General features: G+C 34.7%; 1 protein-coding gene across 1 annotated transcript; it reads right to left on the minus strand.

Moving 5' to 3' along the window:
- Positions 1 to 1588: 1588 nt before the first annotated feature.
- On the minus strand, positions 1589 to 9827 carry LOC137922492 (fasciclin-3-like). The gene is made up of 5 exons (XM_068765511.1): positions 9734 to 9827; positions 5953 to 5981; positions 3882 to 4065; positions 2522 to 2716; positions 1589 to 1750 (listed from the first exon to the last, which is right to left on the minus strand). Exons 1-5 carry the CDS (start codon positions 9825 to 9827, stop codon positions 1635 to 1637), a joined length of 618 nt encoding a protein of 205 aa, XP_068621612.1. The 3' UTR covers positions 1589 to 1634.
- Positions 9828 to 25855: the final 16028 nt, after the last annotated feature.

A 25855-nucleotide genomic window follows, 5' to 3' on the forward strand; every position in this document is an offset into this window, starting at 1 on the left:
ACTAGTGTATGGGAACAAAAGAAGGACGAAAAGTTGATAGTCTACGTGCACACGATATCTCGTAATATTGCAAATATACATAATAATAATTCGAGCTGCGGTAGTCTAGTGGTAGAGGAGTAAAACTAGCGAGAATACAATACAATATATGTATCCAATGCAAGTATCCTCTGCGTACCTTATGTATGATACTATAAATAATACTTCTGTCTACCCGCTGGAAACTTGCTCACAAACATTGGCCATCCCATCATCAACGCACAAATTGTGAAATATATAAGATTGTGCGCCGGGAATCAAGTGGAATCGCGAGCCTCAGTTCTCACCGGCGATCAAGGAATCGATAGTTTCAATATAATATAATGAATATTAAACACAGTAATGATAATATTGTGAGAGAAAAGATTTTATTAATGTGGATTTTTAATTACTTATTAAGATATACTTACATTTATCGACAAATAATAACAAATACAATAGTTTGGTATTTTAAATGTCTAGTGCAGTTATTTTTTATTTACATCATTACTTCTGTAAGGGATGCCTGTAGCGACACAAGCCTCCTCCATCTTATATCACAGGCTCACTCTTTGGCGGACCTTGACCATGAAGTGCCAGCAATTTTGATGACGTCATCACTCCATCTCTTAGCCGGTCCAACTCTTGATCTTCTTTTGTAAAAAGCAACCTAGTTTGTAGTTATTTGCGACCATCTATCATTTTGTGTTGTACGTGGGCTGCCCACTTTCACTACAACTTCCACTTTTAAATTCTGATTACTTCATATTAAAATTAATTATTGTTTACTATCTGTTCCAGTGGACTTTGTACTGCCACAAGTTTTTATACCTACAACCTAATTCTTCACTTTAAAGCTTTACGCTTAAAAATTACTAGTGCTGCAATGTTAAGAAATAGTTGTGATAATTGTGTTTAAAACATTGTTTATTTTTATATTTTTTCTTATAGTAATTCAGATTTTTTGTTTTGTATTAATTAAGGTTCTATGACGTAAGTAATAACATAATAATGTGATGTCTAATAGAGGATCGAATTTGAACGTCTTTATTTAAGGATATTTATTAAGAAATAAAACTCTTTTTAATGCTCGAAGTAACATTTATTATGGATTAATTTAATTTTAGAATATATGTTTTTTAAATTTCTAAGCTACGAATACGAATACAATCGGTCATAAACAGGAATTATTTTTTTTACATTTTTGTGGACTTTTACTTTATCCATTGCATCAATTAACAATGTCTAATCTAGAATTTAAATATCAGTGAATAGTGAAACAATTAACATTAATTAAACTCTATAATTAGTATATCTTTCACATAGAATAGAATGTTATATGTAATAGTTAACATTTTTACATAAATTAATACCAAGAATAAATACGAAGCGTTATATTGTCGGTTTTAAGTTGAAATTTTGAGTTTGAAGGTTTAAGTTTAAGTAAGAATTTTTTTTTAATTTTAAATTAAGATTTCTCTCTGTTAAAAAGATATTTAATTGAAGTTATACTCAGATAATAGATCAGATTTATCAATTGATATTATTTTTGTCTGTTATAATTTCGAAATCTTTCGATAATCAAAGTAACAATTCACGAAATATGTGTCAGAATGTCATCCAATTTGCGTCACCGAAGCTTTAAGGGTCGCTGTTGTTTGACACGCAGTGGAGTTGTGTGCCATTTGTTCCACTTGAACCTCGGGAGAGCGAAATAAAAAAACGGTATTGGCTGAAAAAGAAAAAAAGGTTAAAAGGTGTTAAGTGCTTAGTAACATAAAAACGGACAAACTAATAAGAAAGACGTTTATTACTTTATAATATACTATTACAATAAAAACAAGTAAACATGTATAATTAACAATTATGTATATGTAAATAAATATTTTATTTATATTCTTTAAAAATTGCTCTTTCATTAAAATAATTAACGTTATTTAAATTGCTATTTTAAACAGCGTAAAACTGTTGCCGAGGTTAATTTGCCGTTTTAGCTATTTTTTTCTAGTAAAGCTAATTTTATATAGCAGATTAAAATTGTTATCGATTTATTTCTGTGGAGGAACAGAGAAAAGTAATGTAGTAAATACACACAAATGAACTCAAACGACTAATCTCTTGGAATTTTTTATGTTTTCATGCGTTAAATTAACAAAATTGAGCAAATAAAGAAAGTTGTTCCCCTTTTGCAAAATAATTAATTTTATTTTCCTTTACATTTCGTTATATTAAAATTCATTATCCTGAAGAAGTTACTATATATTTCAGAGACCTTTAGGTCCAAACGGCAATCGGTTGCATGAAAGTTATACATCGTCCAAATCTCTTGCATTATTTTAACCAAAGTTGTGTATGGACGAATAAAGATTTGTCCAATGTAAAATTTGTAAATACAAAGTTTAGCATATAAGTTCTCTAGATTAAAAAAGTTAATTAAAAATAATGTTGACCATGGTTATTAGATTCAGATTTCGTAAGTAATAAAAATGCAATGTTTACTCACAGGCCACATCTAACAAGGCGTAGGCATTCCGATAATGAGGCACCGGGTACGAGGGATGGTAGGCACGGCAAGCCAGTTGCTTGCCGTAGCCAAACCTCGTCGCCTCAATCTCCAGAATCGAGCGAGTTGTCCACAGATCCGGCTTGCCAATTTCTGATGTATTCATTTGACTGAGCGGTGTCAGGCGTCTCGAATCTGATCGAATCAAGTCCGCAATTAAAAGGTACCGTTGCAGTAGGCAAAAACATATACAACACGAGCACGCGCTGGAATTCCGAGTGAAATTCATAACATCTTTATTCGAGTGGGCATTCACACGCGGTGTTGAATCATTAATTATTTTTAACATTATGGAAAGGTCAGTGCAGTCAGCCCGCGGGTAATCCTGCGCGCTGACGGGCTGATACTGATCAGTTGATACAGCGGCGGCAGAAAACCAGCAGTTGGTGTTTTTAAATGAAATTTAACTGTTTTTTTATCGTTTGTAGGTGAAGCGTTCGACCCTTGTCTCGCTTGGTTTTAAAAGATTACGAGGTCTACGACGGTATATGCTTGCTTAAAAAAACTATTCGCTTTTGTCGTGAAGACTTCTGGATTATAATTGGCGGTTATTTTACTTCTAGGCTGTTCGCACTATAAAAGTAGCAGCCAAACGCTTAGTGCGGGGGGAAGGGATTGCAACCTTGTACGGATGTCGTGGATCCGTGCGTCTCGCACTCCGATGGAAGAAAGGAGATGAAACAGAATTCTAATCTACTAGTAGGTTTGAAGCTTAGTTTCAGGCACACATTATCTTACCGACCCTGCTAATGATTCGCCAGAACAAGTTCCACATATTTCGATTAAATACGAACTATAAAATGTTATAATAATATTTATTTAAAAATATGATTTCATATTTATATTCAAAATTAAGAAAAGTAAGGTTTAAGACATACTTTATTATTTATGAGTACTTTCATACCTATGGTGGATTTGTTAAGGTTTCGTAGACAAAATTTGGGCATTACGAGTTTATTTTTGTTTCTTGTAATTATCATCTGCCTGCCACCTTATCATCAAATATCAAAGGATATGAAATTTTAAATAATGGTGCGTAAATAGTATGAAATAAAGATGTTACGCGATGCAACCGTTACCGTGTACTAATTTCTTTTAAAAATTGTTTAATAAACATTGCCATTTTTAGAAGAGCAATTCTTCGAGCTATATCGGTTACCTCAGTTCATGTGCGAATTACTTAATTTGTGATGTTTCTTATTTTTATGTTTCTCTTTACTCTCTTATGGTGTAAATATAAGAATCCGGTAAGTATTAGGGGAATGTCAATGCAATAAGCGCATTATCATTAAATATTTACCTAGATGCCATTCGACGTGAGCAGGCGGTCTTCCATACCGGACCTTACAGACGACCGCGGCTCTTGTTCCAGCTGACAACATAATTTTCTGTTTCGGTTCAAGCAGGGTTCCGTTGAAGAGAATCCTCGGCGGCTCTGGTTCAGCTCGTACAACTAGAGCTGCCGGGGGGCTTGAGAGCGCGTCCTAAAACAGATTGTCAATTAATCTTTTGAATCTTACACATCAGTCTGATATTTCAGCATAGCATTGTGTGTGTTTTTTGTATTCCAAATTGGTAAAGATATGTTATTTTCTTTTAATAATACTAATTTGAGAGAGCGTGCTCGCAGTAAATCCCTTTTTTTAATTAAAACACAAGTTACATATTTTATTGTATAATTTTTTATTTTTTGTTCATACTTCGAGCGTAGGGTGTATATATGTACAAATATGAACATTTTTAATACATTTTTAAAGAAAGCATTATCAAGGATCTTCGTTTTCGAATTTCTATACTATACAATAAAAAGATAATACATTTTTATTTACCATAGATTTAAAATAAACAAATGTATTTTGACTATAGTTAATTTCTCTTTTAAACACAATTAGAACGTTTTGCTATTATTATCTTTGGTTAATGAGATGCGAATAAATATAAATATTTCTCATATTTAGTTTGTAATGGCGAGCGATAAACACTATAAACGTCTTTTAAATTGCACATACGGGATTTACATATTAGTTGAATGATGAGAATAGATATAGTAATTAATTTGTTCTATTATCTACTAAATATTTTACAATTGACTTATTTGGTAATTTATTATTTTTATTAATTTATTGGTAAAGATGAATCTTCTTGTCAGGCAGTCATCTATTGTTACATTAACAGTCGTTATAATAATTACGCTTGTTGAATTTTATAGTCATTTTCAACATTGTGTTTCTAATATTAATTAATAAATAAATAAAAATATAAATGAATGGATAAATATACCTGCTGAGTTAATAAAATTAGATCTTGAAAATAAGAAATGTTAATTAAAATAATAATATTTTTAGAAATATTTCTAATAATATTTGAAGCTTTTTATCAAAGTTTTCATTTAGAAAATTAACTGATTAGAAAAAGTTACCGAGAAATTAGATGAAGAATAATAATAGCATATAATATGTCGTGAAACAATTATTTCATTTAGGAGCGATGGTTGTATTACAAATGTTACATAAAATAGTATATAAAATAATAAATTTAGATTTATTACACACAATAATTACAGTAATATATCTTATGGAAGTATACACAAAAACAAAAAAAAATTTCTTAGATATCCCGAACGGAATGGTATTCGTGTATGTGTATGTTTTGTTTTTACACATGCAAGCAGACCTAGTCAGACAGCACCGCGGAAGAGATGCGGTCTTTCATAGGCCCGCGATGTTCAGTGCGCATGGACGTATCAAATTAATTAAATACGTATTCATATATGACATTATATGTGTATACAGATATATGTGTGTATATATATATATATATATATATATATATATATATATATATATATTTACACATATGTATTAGGCGTTGAAATCAGTATAAAATCTAAGTTTTATGTTTTGTAATAAGATGTTTGTTTATTATTTTTATAAATATTTTGGGCGGTTTTTTATCTAAAAACGTATGTCTAAGCCCTGTTGACAATGAATATGTTAAACATTAACATTAATAATATAGCACAACGGTGTTATTATATAAATTGTAAACATTAATGTATTCATGGTGAAGTAATTATGCCAGGACGGTTAAAAATTGACTTTGTTTCGTAGCTTTTCAGCCCTAGATTCTTAGGGAAATATGCAAAATACTTCAAAAGGAATTTTCCCAGTATACTGTTACATGAAAGTTATGACATGTAATTAACTGCATTTTTACGACAATGTATTTTTACATCGCTGCGAATAATCAATTACAAGTTTCCGACAAAAATAAAAATTACTTTGGATGGTTACGTGTTAAGATAGCGATTGGATTAAAACCTTTTACTCAAAAGGTGTAACATTACATCACATTCCTGCACCTCAGCTGACCAGAGCTGAAGACTGATCGTTGTCTAGACCTGGTTTTAATTCACTGGTTTATGATTCAGTTTTAGAGAGTAAGGCTTGCTCTTAACACTTGGAAAATTGGAGTCCCTCCGCTCCGTACGATTGGCAGCGAAGAGTTGTCGCGTAGAAAGGGAGCTGCTATCGAAAACTGGCCGAGTGTTCAAAGGACTGTGTGGCTGCCGATGCACGACATTTTAAATACGCTTTATACATTTTTAACGCTTTTATATTAAACTAACATAATGTAATGGTAATAAAGATTACGAATAGTAAAAAAAAGTGTTTATGATTTTTATACAGACTTTATGACAAGACTGAGCACATGTGTTGTTTATATGAATTACACTGACTAGAAATCGAATAAGGAGTGTGACCTAAACAATAAATACTCAAATTAATGAAGACAGCTTAGATATATTTTGTGCATATTGAATAAGTATAGCAAAAGATTTAAAGACATTTTCGGAACCTAACCTTCTCCGTAGAGAGGAGTCGTAACATCCCACAATGGCACGTCTTAACAAAGTGGACGATTTAATTAGGAATCCGTTATCACTGAAAAGGACGAGTTCATTGCCCAAAGGGACTTTTGAAATGTAAGGATATTAAAAGTTACCTTCTTTGGTAGAGTTTCCGTTTCGTTTTTATTTCACGTTTCTCTACTTTTTTAACTTTTTTTCAATTAAAGAATTTTTCGTGGGATATAGTTTTAAGTTTTTTTTAAGCTTTATTTTTGATGTCAATTCTCAATATTGCGTAGATTTCCGCATCCAATGCGTCGCAGGGAGAGGCCGGGCTCTGTACCAGGAGCTGACGCCCTGGTTGCAGCTAATTACTGCCCACCATCACCGTTAGGACTCCTGTCCCTAATCAACTAAATTGCAAATTATGCCGAAGCCCGTTGAAAAGAGCCGGTGTTCGCTTTCGATATGCCTAAAGCCTTCAGCTGTTGAAGATAGTATTCGCTGTTATTAAAGGAGGCGCAAAAGTATTGTCATAATGTGAACGTGCCTTAATTTTTGCGAAGGACGTAAAATGTCACTGTACTTTGAGATTTATGATGAAGATATTTATAGAATTAGTATTTAATAATATAAATTATGAAGTTACTTTGCTCCACCTGTAACCTTTCGCTCCTGTCTTCACCGCATAAAAATTCACAATAACCTATATTTGTAATTATTTCGTTGACTACGACCTAGTTCTAGTACTTGCAATAAAGAATAACTTAGGCTACTTTTATTTTAGAAAAATTCTTATACGGAAAGTATAAACTTAATTAACTAAATATATTTTTTGACGAATTCAACGCGGATGCAGTCGCGGGCATAGGTAGGTAGTGATAAAGTTTAAAGGTTTTCTTTATTTGATATACATATATTGGCGCCGTAATTGAAAAGGTAGCTCATTACATTTTTTTAGTTTTAACCCACCGCCTATGCGATATTGACCAGTTCTCAACCGTTACACTGCTTACCACTTTGTATATAAATTATTATTTTTCTACATAAAATAAAAAGCATTCAACATTCCGGCTGCTGTACACTTTTATATATCTCCTTTGGTATAGATTTTATTCTCCAGGGTTGGAATTCCTTTCGAATGTTTTATCAGATTCATCCTTTTATTAATACAGGTATTTAAAAAAAAATACTTAATGAGCTTTTTATACATCAGATGAACCTAGTTAAGGTAATATACCGTGCTATCTGACAAAATATACATTATTTCCGACACGGTAAATTTATTATAAAGTTTAAGCGTACGATTTAATCATCAGAAACGAATAAAACCAATGACAAATTCAGCCATTAAATAATTAAAAAATAATACTGAAAACTATAGAAACAAAAGTTTCTATGTGTTGATTCACAAATCCTTGTTTTAGATCTAGAAACTGTCCAATCAATTTATAGAGTTCATCTAAAGAAAACAATAAAATAACCATTTTACTGTTTAACAGCTTTGTTTAGCGATAATAGAGTTTTTATATTAATGTCTCTAACACGGTGTTATGGAACTTTGTAAAAATAATCACAAAACAAGCAGAAACGCAGTTTGTTGTAGACTGTATACGTAGATCAGACCGAATTAGCAACCATCATAGTAGCATTTTCAAGTTGAAGAAAATCATTATAAAAAAACTCAGTTTGTTTCTTTTTATGAATGGGAAAAGGAAAAAACGACTATACTAAAAAGCTATAATCAAAAGTTTATGCACTAAAGAAACGAAAGCCTCTTTCCCTTCCGACTTCGTAATACCTCCGGTATCAACCTTATTTACTTAAGCCTTTTGCCTTCTGTTCCTTAAAATCCGTGGATTATGTAAAAGCTAGAAATTCATGAGACATTAGGCTAAAAAGAAAACATAGGAAGAGAATAAGCCCCAGAGAAAGGAGTTAGATTGTAATCTCGTGGAAAATTGTAATTTTCGAATTAGGAGGAGATTTTCACGAAAGAAATGAAATGACACAGCCCAGCGGGTTGGCTTCCAACTAGACTTTGTAGCCTTCGATGTCATAGTTCTTCATAGCAATTGTATTGCATATATGTGAAATTATTTTATAAAGAAAACCAATACATACTTTATTTTTTGTCTATAGACATGACTAAGCCACATTTAATATTAATTTTAAACGGTCTCTGGACTGCGCTGCGGAACAAACATTATTGTAGATGTTGAATTCTACTCACAACTGTTTGTGATAAAATGGTTTGCACAGTAAAATGAAAAGTCGATGTCAGTTCTCTGACTGCGGGACTATTTGCTAGCCGGCAACTACGAAGATACGAAACAGTCCTCGATATCGAAGCGCCTTCGCAACTTGCTGTCGCCTAAGCAACTGAATAAAGTTCAATTAATATTCACTCATGAAAAACAAACATACTTATTTCATATAATTAGCAATAATTAAAGTGATATTCTTAAATTTATTACTAGTTTTCGGATAATAAAGCAATAACAGTGCTATTTAGATATTGTGTTTTTGTCTTATGGTTTCGCAGCGGTGACCACAGAGCCGTTAGCGCAGTGAAGAATGGAAGGAGGAGGACGTCCTCCCACAACGCGGGCAGTCAACCTTTTGAAGGTTATCAATGTAATGCTTTATGGTAAACCATATTTTTTGTGTGGTACACGTCTATATTTTGACAGGGGTATTATTTACTTATCTTTTCCAGAAAAAGCATTTATGTCCTTGTTTTTTTTCCGTTTTTATCTGCATAAGAAACTTCCCTGTGTTAACGAAAATTAAAAAAAAATCTTTTCCTTCTGAATCATGTAATGTCAGTTTGTTTACCTTTTCGCGGTTTCAAATACTTTATTTAGATTTAACAATTATTTAGTCACACAAAAATGCTTAGACGTTTAAGAAAAATAAATATTTAATGTTAGTATTTTATTCATTACCGAAGTATCTTCGTAGCTTCGTAGCATCGTAGCATCGTAGCATCGTAGCATCGTAGCTCCGTAGTTTCGTAGCTTTGTAAAGCTTTTACTCTCACAACCAATCAGCACACAGTTCACATAGCTTTGAAAATGGAAAACACCAGTGTTTATAAATAGCAAAAATTCTAAATTTACAAATGGGTAGGTGTTCTCTCGCAGCGCTCAATGCACGCATGACCGTCACCGTCGGTTGATAGCTCTCCAAGGCATAAGGCCTATGATATAGAGGAGAGAAAAATAAAAGAACTTTAATGAGTACAACTTTAGGTGAATCATATAAACGCAATATTCAACTGTGTAATCATAGCTGCTTACTGTCTGTCAACTGTCCACGAGGCGCATGCTCGGGCGGGCGGGCCCTCTCCTCTTCCGCCCTGACAGTTTGAAGCTCAGTCGGCTCCGTTGACATGGCCCAGCCTGTTGGAAGGCACAAAGCGATCACAGTGTTCTAACCTTCGGCTAACATCGATTTGGCAAAGACTGTCGCATTGTCGGTAAGCGTTTATTTTTAGTTAACTTCGGTCAAAGTAAAGCTTTTCAACAGTTAACATATTGAAGGATTAAATGCGAAAACATCAAGAAAACTATCTAAAACTGTGCCGAAAAGACTTGTTGATACCTTTTTTAAAAAAATTCTTAAACCGAATATAGAACCAAGCAAGTTCTCCTTTTAAAAATACAGTTAATTAATGCACTTCGAATATATTATAAACATTTGTTACATTGCTTAGTTTCTGTTGAAAAATAAGTAGAAAACAGTTTAGCAACTGCGATTTAAAGTAATTTTATTGCATTAATTTTTTATTGAGACTTATTGCACAACATATATTTTAACATGTTTAATATGATGTTCTGTAATAATTATTGCAATGAAATGATAAAACTGGTTATTTTTGTGACTATTTTGCGAGAACCATTAAAAGTTATTTAAATTAGTTTTAGATTTATTAAGGATTTTACAATTCGCCACGACATTTTTGCTGTCTGTCGCTTGACGAGTGTGTACACGAATATTTTAATGTGTAACAAGCAAATGTTTTCTTTGCATCATCGTACCCTGCAGTCATATTTACAATACGAGTACAATAGCATACGAGACTTAATACAGAGACGAAACAGTTTCGTTTTGAAAGCTTAAATAACAATTGATAAAGAGCGCTTTATACTTATAACCATATAATAATATGATTTAGATATGCGGATAGATTGGATTGAATACCTAAACTTTAGCATGTTCCAGTAAAAGTTTATTTACTCGTACAGTGACATTTACTTTCATTGCAATAAGCCCCAAAATACATAAAACCTTTTCCAGAGACAACGAAACATGTGTTTAGATTTAGATCTTTTTATACAATGCAAATTATTTTTGTTTTATAAATATTAATAATACTTTGAATAAAAAAGAAAAAAATAAAAAAAAAAACAAAACTTTAAGGTCTACAAAACCAGATTTAATATTTTCTTGATGAAATTTCGTTTAAAGGTGAATTATAATAAAAGATCTTATCGTGACTGTTACGAAAGTACGCTTAGAAAAATGAGATCCTTCATCACATGTGAAGCTATTTTGTCGAACCTGGTCGAAGTAAATGGCATATTTACTTCAGCTGTAAATTTGTTTATAAGATACACTTCTACGAAGTCGTTATCGTTTCAAGGTCAAAGGGACACACTCGCTCCACAAACAATTTTGTTTTGGACGAGACACTGAATGTGTAATCATGGAATTACGTATCCAAGGATAAAAAAGTTTTATAGTTATGTTTGTTGCAATAATGGTTTAATTAAAATATTTATTTCAGTTTCATTAAATAATCAACAATGAGCGATTATAAGAGAAAAAATAATGCATTTCACCAACCGTGGAATATAGTCCACGGGTCGCAGAATGAACATATGGGAGCACGTAATGATTTATCTTGGAGCGTCAACCCGACGGGCTATAACTATCAAGCAATGAATCGGAATACATACGCTAATAAAGGGCCGATCCAAAATTATCTTCCTATCGCGAATAAAAATTTAACGGCCTATGATCAAAAAGGCGATAATACTGTCTTCGTCGAAAATGACGTAGCAAATAACGATAAAGTAATTGATTTGTCTAAAAAAAGTAACAAGAAAGCTATCGCAGAAAAGGAAATTATTGATTCGATAGTAGCTGTTGATAATAATTCACAGTTAAATGAAGCCCCAAAATATAATACAACCATCGAAACAGCACATTTGCAAAGCGGTCCCGACACATTGGAATTAATATCTCTTTTATCCCAAGTTGCTGAAATGGTAGCCCGAAAATCGCAGGTGGAACAAAAAAAGCCCACAAAGAACATTTGTTCACAAACTGATATGCCACAATGTCATAAATCGACACAGGCGCCTCCTCATCCAACACCAAACATGAACCAATATGGCACCAACCCGGAATTGCAATATCGACGGCATCAAACCTTTGCGAACCAATACCAACACAATGTTCTCGCTGTGTGTCAAAGCCGTCGCGCTTATGGCGAACGAGTGAGGGCGCAGCATTACGGCAATCGCGGAGTTTGTATGAACCCAGGTCATGCTGCGCAGGTACGCGGACAGTTTGATGAACTATTTCACAATTTAAATGGGCCGACAGACGTACGGCAAAGTAGGCGTACTTGCGGCTCGGCAACCTTATTGTCTGTGTGTCACCTATTACTTTAAAATCTCAAGCTTGCTACCGTTCAAGCTCATTTAAATTATTTTACGACAGCAGTTGTTGTTATACACTTACGTAGCAAGTGTTTCTGGCGTCAAAGTGGAACATTGAGTGTGGAGCCTTAATTTTAAATTGTTGTTCAGTCCTTAGCATTTAATTCAACAAAAAACTTCATTTAATTACAAATCAAATATATAATGATCATAATCAAAAAGAAATAAATATATGGTAATAATTCTTATCAAATAGTGTTAATAATTAGTATATCTTTCGTCTTGTCTTTTTAAATTAGCAATCTTTAAAAAAAAACACTTTTTTAAGATTGGAGTTCATGAAATGGGAAAAAAAACAAGAAAATTTTTGATGATATTTTATAAAAATTTCAGAGACAGGAGGCAGTGGAAGATGTAGTACTACAAAGAATGCATATAGGATTACCTAACGCGGCCCCAGTGCTGGTGCGAGGCGCCGAGGCCGTTCAAGTACGAAGTGGTGCATACCGTCCTCACGGTGACTATAGCTCTGGTACTCCAGTTACGCCTGGACATCCATACTACCAACAAGAAAATAAACCCAATCAACTACCGACTAGAAAACGGAACTACTACCAGTCAAACTATGCAACTAGGGCTCAAAACTTTGTCATTGATTTCACGAACAATGTTGGTATGTATCAAACGCACGCCGCTAGTTGTGATCAGTGCACTAACTATTAAATACTCTTTTAAATAACCCTTAACCGTATTAATCCATTTCACCGATTACTAAATAATTTACCTTTGTAATTTTACATAATGTAAACAACAGCACTCGGAGATAAGGCCATGTACTGTTTGGACGGCTTCAAAACTTATTGTTGTGTGTAAATTTATTTCCTTGAATAACCTTTACCGTTGCATTTTATTTTTTTGAAAAATGACTGTGCAAATAGATATTGAAATATTGTAATGAGCGAAAGTATTGGGAGATACTTTTGAATTAGGTTTATACGAAGACAATATGGCAACACGAAAAGAGCATTCGATGAAAAATCAAATCCCGATTTAATTTTTTGAATTAACTTAGGATAGATCAAATGTCTAACTGACGTCAAAATTTGACTACTGATTTCTTTTTAGAAAATTATTGTCTTTAGATGTGTTTTTAAAAAGAATCTAAAATAATTTATCGAATTAACATTGCTATAGCCCAGCTACACATTGTTCGCAAATTAATTTATGTTCTATGAAATCATACATCTTGGTTAAAAGAAAATGGCGTTGTAACATTTTTGGTGTTTTATATTTTAAAATTAAGTCAATGTTAAAAACATTTTAATTATCGATGACATCATATGAATATATGTTAAAATTGAAGATGTATGAAAACATTCCATTAAATATCTTGTCATGAAAAATAGAAATTCGTTGTATAGTGATCATAATACGAGAAGTGGCACGAGGAATGTGGTCTAAAAGTATATGCTTATAGTTAATAAGGAAATCTGACATGCCTTTGAGATTCCGGAATTTCAAAGTAAAGCGACGGTCAAAATAAGGTGACGGTCGATGTATGCTCGTCTTGTTTATATTTTGATTAATATGCAGGTACAAAGTCTCCGCCGAGGAAATTCAAATGGCAAAGCAATTGTAAATATTAAAAAAAAAACATGGCCGCCATTAGTAGTTTATACTCTTGACCTGAAGCTTCATTTGCAATCAAATAAAGAATATTTACTTGTAACTTTCATATTCTATAGATTTTTCCGCAATCTCATTGTCGTGTAAGTAGATGCAGAGACAAATAAAAGGCATGTATATGTTATGCATCTGAAATGAACGATTGTTAGAATTAGTCAAACTGCCATTGGCAAGTACGTAAGTGAAGTTTGCAGCGGGCGGGTCCAAGACTCGTCGCCAACGGCTACAGCTGCGCGTCGCCGCCGATGGGAGAGACAGTTTCAAAGTAACTCATTTGTAGAGCTGAGAATAAAGGTTCAGTCGGGCCAGAGGTGCCCAGGCTTTTTTCCACGTAGACCATTTTTCAAAATTTTAATTGTTCCCGCGGACCACATTTAACAAAAAATGTTACCCTGGATATGAAATATACAAGTTTTTGTAAGTGACAGTTCGCTATATAAATGAAAGTCAAGCGAATATTAAAGTTGCCTAGTGTCGAGCGTAGATATATTATTAAGAAAGTTAGTTAATAAGAAAATACTAATAAATATGACAGTCGTTGGCTATGGATTAAATCATTTAGCGAAGAAACTGCGTTATGCGCTTATTGAGTGATTGTAGTTTGAATGTTAGGTTCTCTCTAATTTTACTTGTAAGCTTAACAAAACGTTAAACGATCTGCAGATGTTACACAATATGGAAATAATTTATCTTCTATTAATAATGTGATATATTCGCTGTTTGTATTGATGTTAGTGTATTTTATCTAATAAATCGTTAATGAAGAAATGCGTTTCATTTTAATTAACCTTGTTTATATTTCGTTCACTGCGAATCACTTGGCAGTGAGTGCATGTGCAAAGTGTTTGGGAGGAAGTGCATAATCTTTGAGGAGGTGAATGTAAAACCTATTTGTCTGCAAAGAGGCTGAAAGCTTTTAAATCTATTTTCAATTACGTTGCATAAAGAGCTCATAAAATAAATTGATGTAACATATCAGGAATAATGTGTTACATTAATTTATCTTTGTCTATTGGAATGCAACGGACATATAGGTTATGGCCGTACAGACAAAGGCCAGACAGTGAACAATAAATAATGTCGATGTGTATTTTAAATACGAAGTCAACGGAGAGCGCCGCGCTCGAAACTCCGCCGCGAGAGCGCATCAGCAATGAGAAGATCCGCAGAGGAACCAGCATCACTGGCTAGTTCTATGTACGTACGTCGCGAGCGCAATCTTTGCAAATAAAGAGGACTGCACTGCCACACGCACATCAATAAATATATGTATTTATATATACGATTAAAAACATTACGGATACTTTAATATTTGATTATTTATAGGAAAGATAATTCCTATCATATTTTCAAGAATTATATTATCTAAATATCCACATCTATCACCATATCATCGAACAATCCGTTTAGATTTCTGCACTTTTCTAAGTGAGTGCGGAAATTTTCAAACATTAGTAGACAAAGAGATCATGACATTGCCAAAATCTGTATAATCGTTAAGGAAAACGAACCATTTGCCATGGGACGTGTTTTTCAATGTACTCTAGAATATTACGACATTGGGAGATACCGCGGTGCCCCGTATAGCGCAGAGGGCGACCACGGGGAGGCTTATACCCCTGTCCTCCCTTGCGAAAGGCTAAAAATGCTCGACCGAATTAATTGCTTTTTTCTTATTTCATTTTATACAAATGCAACAAGAAAAACTCTGTCCTATGCAAAGCACATAGTAAACTAAAACATATATTAAAACTATATATATATATATATATATATATATATATATATATATATATATCTTTATTCAATAAATATTCTAATGTAATTTAAGTCCACGTCAAATATTTACCTAGCTGTGGTCGCGGGAAGTCGCTGAAGGCAGTCGGCGCAGGACCGGTCTAGTGGCGCTCTTTGAGGGAGAACGGCCTTAGAACCTGGCAGCGGACGTCCATCGGCTCAAAACAACAAGAATAATATTTTATTTTCGATTTATGTGGCTGGGACACATGTGAATAACGAAACAGAATATGTATCACAAAACAATTTAATAAAAACATATTGTCATTAGTGATCTCTCTGAAATACGCTGATTGCCGATGATACTTGGTCAAACCAGTTCCTAGCTGATATTTACAAGGCAAAATAATAATATCCTACTAAATTATAATTCTTTTAACCGTATCGTATCAAAGTTATCGTGATGCGCCAGTCCATTCATATGCGGAAATCTCTTATTTTGTGCACGTACTTTTGCTTTGGGTTTAAGTTAATGAACGCTGTCAACTACTCGTACAACTTATTTCATCGACACTTCCAAATAAATGACTAACAAAGCTCCGGTTACAAACGATCAACAGATGCATAAAGTATCACTCTATTCTACAATCTCGACGCGAGTATGTCGTATGAAACATTGCTATTCTATACCTGAGCGTTACTTCGGTACATCGACTCGACCGTCAACCCCGCACTCGCACTGTGATGCAGCGAGGTTAATATCATCTCATAATTCATTTTCGTCTGATATGTCAAACGATATATACTTAGTCTTGCCATAAATATTGTTATAAAGAAAAGCACGATTTTTTTTTTATACGTAACATTTATTCCTTTCATAGTGAGTTAGTTTAATACATCAATATATAACTATTAAAAATATACAATGTTTATTCGAAGTGGTCTCCATTGGCTGCAATACAGTCTTTTAAACGTTGAGGCCAGTTATCAATAGCAGCACGAACTCTTTCTAGAGGAAAATTCTTCACTGCCAACCGAATGGATCGTTTTAGGGACTCCAAATTATCATGGCGTTTAGAGCAAGCCTTACTCTCTAAAACTGACCATAAATCATAATCCAATGGATTTAGGTCAGGACTTGACGACGGCCAGTTTTCAGTGCTGATAAAGTCCGGAACGTTAGTTTTCAACCAAGATTGGGTGGATCGAGCTCTATGACCCGGTGCCGAGTCTTGTTGAAAGCACCATTCTTTGTTATTGAACATGGTGTTAGTTAAAGGCTTAACTACCGTCTCAAGAATGGTATTTTGATAAACTTGTGCCGACGTTTTAATACCTTTTTCACAAAAATATGGCTCAGTCACCCCTTCATAGCTAACACCCCACCAAACCATCACTGAAGTGGGATAATGCCCACGTTGTACTCTGTTTACTAATTGCGAAGCTTCTTTAGAGCTTCCAGCATAAATACGGTCATTTTGTTTATTAAAATACTGCTCAATTGTAAAAATTTTCTCATCCGTAAACAAAATTTTTTTGTGACCTCCCTTTGCGTACCGCTTAAGTAGTTGTTTGGATTTTACCACCCTATTCTTCTTTAAATTATCAGTTAAGAAGTGACCAGTACGTCTCTTATAGGCTGCAAGTCCTAAGTCATCTTTTAATATACGCGACATGGTTCTAGGAGCTATCTTCATCTCCCGAGATAAAATCTTTTGCTTACGGACAGGATTTCTTCGAATTCTTTCCCTAACTGCTTTAATCACCTTTTTCACACGAACGGTACGTGGACGGCCAGATCTTTTTCTGTCACAAACAGAGGAGGTATCATTGTACCTATCAATAGCCCGGTAAACAAACATTTGACTAATACCAAGCGGGTGGAGGGTTTTAAAAATTGCACTTTTCTCCATACCTACTTTATGTAAGGCAATCACAGCGATTCGGTTCTCTTTATCACCCCACTCCATTTTAATATAACAAAATATTTAACAATATAATGGCGCGAAAATAAGAAAACACATCAAGCAATCATATAAAAATGACAGATTCCAAATTCAAACGTAATATTTTCTTTTTTTGAATAGTAACAGTATTTATGGCCAGACTAAGTATAATCTATGGTGCACAAAGGAAAAACCCTGTAGTTTTTTTTTTATTCACAAGGTATTTTTCTGTAATTACATTTATTAATAATAATGACACCTCAGTTGCGGAATTTTTAAACAAAAGTTTTTTTGAAAAAATCTAGGACAACTTCAAATCATCGTAAATATCTTTTACGTAAAATATTTACAATGATATATTTTTATATGCATGAGAAATTATTTGGTGTATGGTGTATTTATTAAATAAAAATTGTAATAAAATACTAATAATAATATACACTGCAACCGAATAAAATAAAAATTGTCGTTAAAGTTTTAGTAGTTAGCGCTGATTGCCGCTGATTAGAAATTATGACTGTTATATTTGCTAAACTATCTACTTTCAGAATCAGCAATAAAATCTTGCCCATATTTGCCCCATTTTCTGTAATTCACTTTCAAAGAGAGCGCGACGGAGACTAAAAATTACTTAATTAATCAAGCTATTCAGTTTTATTGTTCATTTACATGCTTATTAGTGCCCTTTAAGTGTACACTATATACACTTAAGTATATTGTGTTTTCTTCGTGCTATTGAATTTAAAGTGAATTTTTATGTCTACACTAAAGAGCAAAATTAAAGACCTGTGTATTGCTTTCATTGAACATGGAAAACATATTTCTACAGCAGAGTCTTATTTAAACGACAATTTTAACCTAACCGAAACGCAATTTACTTCTGCCAAAGCTAATATTCAAAAACATTTTTTGCCCAAATTCAAATCTAAATGGAAAGATGCAACAAGAACAAGGGATTGATTTATGACTAATAACGAAGAATGGTTAAATTCTGAGTTTGTCATCGAATTTGACAACCCAGATGCCTCCACGTCAGAGACTACTACACTTACTGGATCAAAAAGAGGAAGGCCTTGAAGATTATGAAGCATCATCTGAGGTTACAAAGAAAAGACAGGCTACAAAATTAATAAGAGATTCAGGGGTAGATGAGATAAGTTTCTCTCATTTACAAGCCCTGAGATCAATTGGTGAAACAACACAAGCAACTATTATTGAAAAATTGTTGTATTTATCTCCTGAATTGATGAGCAGTCTTTCGACTTTGCTTGAAAATGACGGACTTACTTACGTACTACAAGTAATGAATTATTCAACGAACGGGGCCTTAGCATTCTTATAGATTTAAATATATCCAGAGATAATTATCAATTAATGAAAAATACAATTGACGAGAAAAAGTGCAAAATACTTCCGGCTTACAGAAAAATATTGACAGCAAAATTTGAATGTTATCCTAACGGGATATCTGTAACGGCTACTAAGTCCAATGTTGGACTTCGAAATCTTCTTAATCATACGGTACAAAGAATTTTAAAAATTGATTCTGTTAGTGTTTTAAATACTCTTGATTTGATATTATATGTGAAATAGGGATGCGATGGACCATCCGACCAGGCAGAATATAAACAAATTTTTTTCGGAGAAAGTGAATTTATATCGGATGTTAATCTGTTTATTGCTTCCTTGGTTCCTATTAAGTTGATAGATCCTCTAAATAATAAAATAGTGCGGGAAAATCCATCACCATCTTCTAATAGGTATTGCCGTCCTATGTCAATAGAATTCACTAAAGAAACTCCGGAAAAAACTAGAGAGGTTATTTCAGGAATCGAAAATGAAATTTCTATGCTTCAACCTACTCAAGTAATAATTTCTGAACATACGACAGTTTCTGTAAGATACAACATGTTTATGACTATGATTGATGGGAAAGTAACGCAAGTATTGACAGAGACTCCATCTTCTTCAACGTGCCCCATTTATTTATCAAAGCCTACAGAAATGAATAATCTACAATAGGTTCAAGCTAAACAAGACAGAGAAGATGCGTACAAATTCGGACTATCAACACTTCATTGCTGGATTCGATTTATGGAATGTATATTACATATTTCATATAATTTAGATTTTAAAAAATGGTCCGCGCGGAGTAAGAAAGAAAAACTTCAAAAAAAAAAAGGGAAGAAAAAAGAGACACAAAGTAAATTTAGAGAAGAGCTTGGACTGATTGTAGATAAGCCCCGTCAAAGAAAAAATTTGGACAGTATGCAAAAGCACGTTTTTTTTTATACAGGAGTACGAATGGTACTACATGCCTGCTTCAGTGCATAAGGTGCTAATACGTGGAGAAAATATAATTAAGCATTATTCTTTATTGCCTTTGGGACAACTTTCAGAGGATGCCCAAGAAGCGAAGAATAAAGATTATAAATATTACCGCTCACACCGCGCAAGGAAGCGCTCACGATCGTCAACAAACGAACACGTCATGCAAACTCTGAAGTGAAGAAAACACTTGAGATCCGTATATCTCTAGTAAAACGTTGGTCAAAGACTAGGAAAGTTATAGAATTAGAGAATGAAGCAAAGTAATTGTTATTAGATAATATTTAGGGAAATTTTATTTAAACGTTTTTTTTTTATATTACTATGAATTAGAATATTATTTTGTAATTTTTATAAAGTAAGTTAATAATATATTCACCTGTTTAATTTTCGTATTAAATCACTGTTGTTGGCAAATATTTTTCACTATCAGACATCTTACACGATCGGACATTTATGTTAGGTATTAAATTTTTTTTTGTCGATACGTACATATTTAGTGAATATATCTAGTTGATAATAATAATTTTATAATTTATACATAATTATGATAAATTATTCTTGCTTGTAAAGTTTCGTTTATTCCTATATTATAATCATTTTTTTACGTGACTACATTCATTATTTTTAACAATATAAAATAAATTACTTCAATTTACTTTAAATCTCTACTTATTCGTCTATTCCTATTTCAAATTTAATGTCAATACTCCTACTAAATAAAAAGTTGTTGAATTTTGATATGATATTGACCTTATTGCACCATAGTGGCACCACAACGGGTTCATTACTAGCGCCACGCTGTCTTGCCGCTTCTAAACTTTAAATACGTGAAATAAGGTTTATTTCGAGTTCAAACAAAATGTTCGGAAAAGAAGTCGCCCATAGGGCGCTTGCGTTTAATAACTGCCGCCACCGCGCTGGCTGGCCGCTTCTGTCATATCATTGTTGTAACGTGACGGTCATAGACAATGCTCTTAGTCTCATGCTTCCCTGAAGTTTTCTCTTCAAATGGCACAAGAATTCATATCAAAATATCGTAAAATTACTAGGAGATATTTACAAGAAATGTCGGCGGGTTTTGTGTCAGACAAGAACATGAGACGCGTGCTCGCGACGGTCCGATCACTTCTCAAAACCACTTGAAAAAAGCGATAAGGAAAGTTTGTAGAAGAAAGGTCGTATGGGCACATAGCACGCACTGTGTAGTGTGATTTATATTTATAAATAAACAAGTTTAGAACTGGAAGCAAAGATTTTCAAAGCCAAGCTCCGTCTGTTTTAAAGCTTTTTTACAAAAACTTTTAGGATGTGGCTTGCTTCCGAAAACCTGTGACCAGGGAAGGGCTATTATAAGTGTCTTAAAAAGTTAGGAGCAGCAGTTGACGCCCCATATTTCTAATTGGTCGGATAAAGATATTTGCAATGTTTGACGTGCCCCACATTATAAAAAATTTAAGAAATAATCTTCTGAATAATAATTTCACTTAAATATACCTATTTTAACAAACCGACTGAACCAAGATGTCGTCGAAATTCTATTTGGTCTATTTAGAATGAAGACTGGCTGCAATAGAAACCCTACTGCAAGAGTACTGAGATCTGCATTCAGAAGCAATTTATTAGTTTCTAATAGTTTGATGAAACTGAGCACCAGACATTAGGAACTTGAAGCAGACAAGTTTCTTGCAATGAAGGGACTGCGAACTTCTGAGACCCAACCTTGGAAGTGCCTTCAAGGCATGGCTTCTCCATCAGCCGCCGAGATGAATGTCATGACTCCAACTTCATGTGCTGATTGAACAACATGCCCTCAACTTCTTTAGCCGATATAACTGAACTGGATCAGGGAACACCTGCCTTAAAAAAGTTTCGTAGCCTACTTTTTTGGGTAGTTATAAAAAAAACTATTGAAAAATATAAATGCCCAAAATGTTAGACGAATTTGCTGAAGGAGGATAATACGTTGTGTGATAAGAACGAACTTTTAATTTTGCAGAAAACCTGTAGCAATCTCGAGATCTCCACATTGAAAGCTTCCAGCGTACAGCTTTTCAATATGATAGAATTCAGTTTGAATATAATATTTTCGTTTCAATATTAATAATAACACAAACAAAACGTATCAAAGGAGCTGATAAACTGTATAAAATAGTCATTAAGTGCTTAAAATATTAATTTTCCTTGTGATCAGGCAGACCATTTTAACATTTTTGTAAAAAAAATGGTGATAACAAAAGTCATTCTTATATTAAAATTTTCAGTCACATTTGGTCTTAAAATAGACGCAGATTTTATTGTGAGAATATTGTGATATGACAGAAGCGGCCAGCCAGCGCGGTGGCGGCAGTTATTAAACGCAAGCGCCCTATGGGCGACTTCTTTTCCGAACATTTTGTTTGAACTCGAAATAAACCTTATTTCACATATTTAAAGTTTAGAAGCGGCAGGACAGCGTGGCGCTAGTAATGAACCCGTTGTGGTGTCCGCGCTCTTCAAATGGTGTCTCGCTTTCTCCAACTTACCCACCAGGTGAAGGCAGTGGTTGTGGCGTTGCAGCTGGATATTGGACTCATGCCCATTTTGGGTAAGATCCTGGAAAAGATGATGGTCCGTAGGATCCGGTGGTACACTGCACGTTATATCAGTCGCCAACAATACGGCTTTATACCGCAAAGGTGTATCGAAAACTATATACAGGGAGTCCCTGGTCCAGCATCTGTGAACTCGGTTGAAGAAAAAAGAGATCGCAGTGCTGGTATCATTGGACATAGAGGGAGCCTTCGATAACGCCTGGTGGCCTGCTATACGGTGCAGACTGGCAGAGACTCGCTGCCCCGCGAATCTGCGGCGCATTGCCGACAGCTACTTTAACGATCGCAAGGTGCCCGTATGGTAGGCGGGGGCAGAGAGAACCAGAGAGACCATCAAGGGATGCATACAAGGATCCGTAGGTGACCCAACGTTCTGGAGTCTCCTTATTAACCCCCTCCTGGAGGGGGTGGGGAAGACCGTTCCAGCCGACCAGGCGTTCGCAGATGACATCGTACTGGTCTTCTCGGGGCAGAAGGCACAGGATATCTATAGTAAGGCCAACGAAGTTCTTACCCATATACATAGGTGGGGAGTTAGAAACAAACTTAGGTATGTCCCTCACAAAACAAAGGTGATGGTGCTAACCAATATGTTGAAGTATGACAACCCACTTCTGAATATGGGAGGTGAGCCGTTCGGTCTGACTAGGGAGATCCGGATACTAGATCTCACACTTGATGAATGACGCACGTTCAATAGTCACGTGAAGAACGTGAGCAGGAATGCCTTAAATCTCTGTGTGAAAGCGCACACGGGGAGGGAGGGAAAGGAGAGGGTGGATCAACTGGCTAAGGACTCGGTTCTGAAGTGCAAATGATGACCAGACTACGAGGAATACACTATATCATTCGTCATGCGACAGCTTAGGCTGGGAACGCTTGACGAATGGAATAGGAGGTATATGGATTGTTCGATGGAACCGACAACGCGGAAATTCTTCCCGGTGCCGTTTCAGCCTACCGCGTGCTCCACAGTGTCAAGGTGGACGCGGTCTTGGTCCAGTTCTTCACAGGGCACGGGGGTTCTCTGAGTACCTACACCGGTTTAAGCTCAAGGAGGACCCCTCGTGCTTTTGTCACTGTCCCGCGTTCGGAGAACTTCAGTACAATTTCGAAAGCAGTTTGAGTAAAAAAATAAGTGAGGACACCGTCGCCTCGTTAATAGAAGAAAATCCCGACAGGCCCGTGTTCCTAGATTATTGCAAAAAACAGCAATACATGTAATAAATCTAAACAAAACTAATACATGTAGTTGCTAAAAACAGATAGATATAAATATAAAGTAAATAAAACAAAAACTATATAATCTGTGATAAAATGTAAAATAATTAAATAATAAAATGTAAAATAAAAGATAAGGTAAAGTAAAAATAATGTGATAATCAAAAACTGTGATAGTAAGGAAAGAACGAGGCGAAGGAGGTGAGAATGAAAGGTGATGAATGAACGGTAGAAAGTAAGTAAAAGGAGGGTAGGAATTGTGGAATGTAAGTACAAGAAAGATAGATCATGCGAATTATGACGTAAGAGCATGGAAATAAAAAAAGAAAAGAAAGCGACACAGTAAAGCATAATAACGTCCCTGTCACATAAATAAGATAGGGGAACGAAAAACCCCCAATAGCGGGGGCCATTAAAAAACGAGTTTAACATTTTGATGATAGCGCCATCTGTTGTGGGAGATACCAAACTAGCAATAAAAGATGACTACCTTGAGTAAGTTCCTCTCGCTAGTGCTGGCGCTGTCTATGCTCGAGTCAACGAGGTTCCAATTGAAGTATGGAGATAACCCTCTATTACGCTAGTATAGTTACTCAATGCTCGAAGTAATAGCTTATATTATTTGTGTGGGACATTAGGCCATAACACGGAGCGTAATGGGAACAAGATGGAGCTTGATGTTACAGAGTGAGACGTATTTTATCATAGAAAATGTCTAGAAAGCTTGGTAAAGATGTGTAACACAATAAAGAAAACACAAAGATTTTTTTTTTAATTTAAAGTCCACTGAAACGTGTGCCATCTAATCAAATTTACGGACTCTTCAGATCTAGATCGCAAATTCGTGAAATCTCGCTGGCACATGGCTTGTGGGATTGCGGCCATTTCTTCGTGAATGTTGTTTTTGAGATGGGTGGCGGTAGATGACACTGACTAGGTTTGCTGAGTTTTTGAACACGGTCGGTATGACGATGGCAACGAAATTTATAATAACAGTACGCACGAGATCGATCATGGAGCAGACATAATCACATCAAATAAAGGAAGTCAGGTTTTGGCTATACAGCTAAAACAGCTAACCCAGTCGCAGACGATTATGACTTTATTTTCATCAAATTAGAAGTAAGTCATGACGACTAATAATACCTACCGCCTTCATGAAAAGCTTGAGCCACTAGGCGGCGATACCGTTGCGAACCTACGGCGTAAAGCAGGGATAAGCAACACGTGGGCCGCGGGTGGCTTGCGGCCCTTTAAACATATTTATGCGGCCCGCTTAGCATTTCGAAAATTAAATTCGTTGTATCGATTTATTCCTAACATGTAATATGATCACATGTTTGGACAAACATGAATTTGTATGTAAAACTTTACTTATTTTTAATTATACATTTTTATTATAAAGTTTATTGAAAATTTATCGTTCTGTACCATCGTCTTAAGGAAGCCTGGTAACGATAGATCATTCCCCAGAGTGTCGGAGAGTTCTCGGCGCAGCTATTACCAAACTGTACACTCCTCAAGCGTGTGCTGAGCCGTATCCCCCTTGGTACTACAATGGTGGCATATTATTGACGGTTCCTTGCCTATGCGACACAGGTACTTGCCAAAGCATCCATGCCCTGAAAGCGCCTGCGCCATCCGGAATGTAAGAGCCCCGTACCACCTGTTCCAATTCGGGTTCCGCGCGGGTTGTTCGACCATTGATGCCGTTAAGCGCGTTCAGGCCTATTCGAATGAGACAATTGCAGGAAGAGGAGTAGTATTGATAGCTGTATCACTTGATATTGACCTGGGCGTGTATTAAGAATAAAGTACCCACTTACATTGGCAAAATTATTGAAGATTACTTCACTGAAAGGTTTATGGAGTACCGTATATAGATAGACTGTAAAGAATACAAACACCTTAGCTACAACTCAGGGAATCAATAACAAGGAAGTTGCTCGTCTCGCATAATTTAGGCCTACGCCAACAATATGCTAAATTAAAGCTTAGCATATCTGGATATGAAATATGTAGGTAATATTAATGTTTAACAATTCATAGATGTCGTTAGGTTAAATCTACATTTATATAAATGCAGTGCCGTGTGAAGTTATGTAAGCGACTTTCATTTTTTTTAAATGTTTACAAGAGATGTATATATAAATTGTTTTTATTGTTTTATTTAATCGAAATTATTTCGTCATTGTCTCAGAGTTATGCTATTACAAATATGTCTTGTTTCTATTAGTTCG

This window comes from Battus philenor, unplaced genomic scaffold, assembly GCF_028537555.1.
Source record: "Battus philenor isolate CCGP_79_NKW_IND1 unplaced genomic scaffold, ilBatPhil1.0.hap1 SCAF_2, whole genome shotgun sequence".
Taxonomy (NCBI): Eukaryota; Metazoa; Arthropoda; class Insecta; order Lepidoptera; family Papilionidae; genus Battus; species Battus philenor.

Coding starts and splice junctions, on each gene's coding strand:
- LOC137922492 (XM_068765511.1), bottom strand. CDS start 9,827: ATGTCAACGGAGCCGACTGAGCTTCAAACTGTCAGGGCGGAAGAGGAG. Junction 4,066..5,952: donor ACGATCAGTCTTCAGCTCTG/GTCAGCTGAGGT, acceptor AATCTGTTTTAG/GACGCGCTCTCAAGCCCCCC. Junction 1,751..2,521: donor CGCCTTGTTAGATGTGGCCT/GTGAGTAAACAT, acceptor TTTCTTTTTCAG/CCAATACCGTTTTTTTATTT.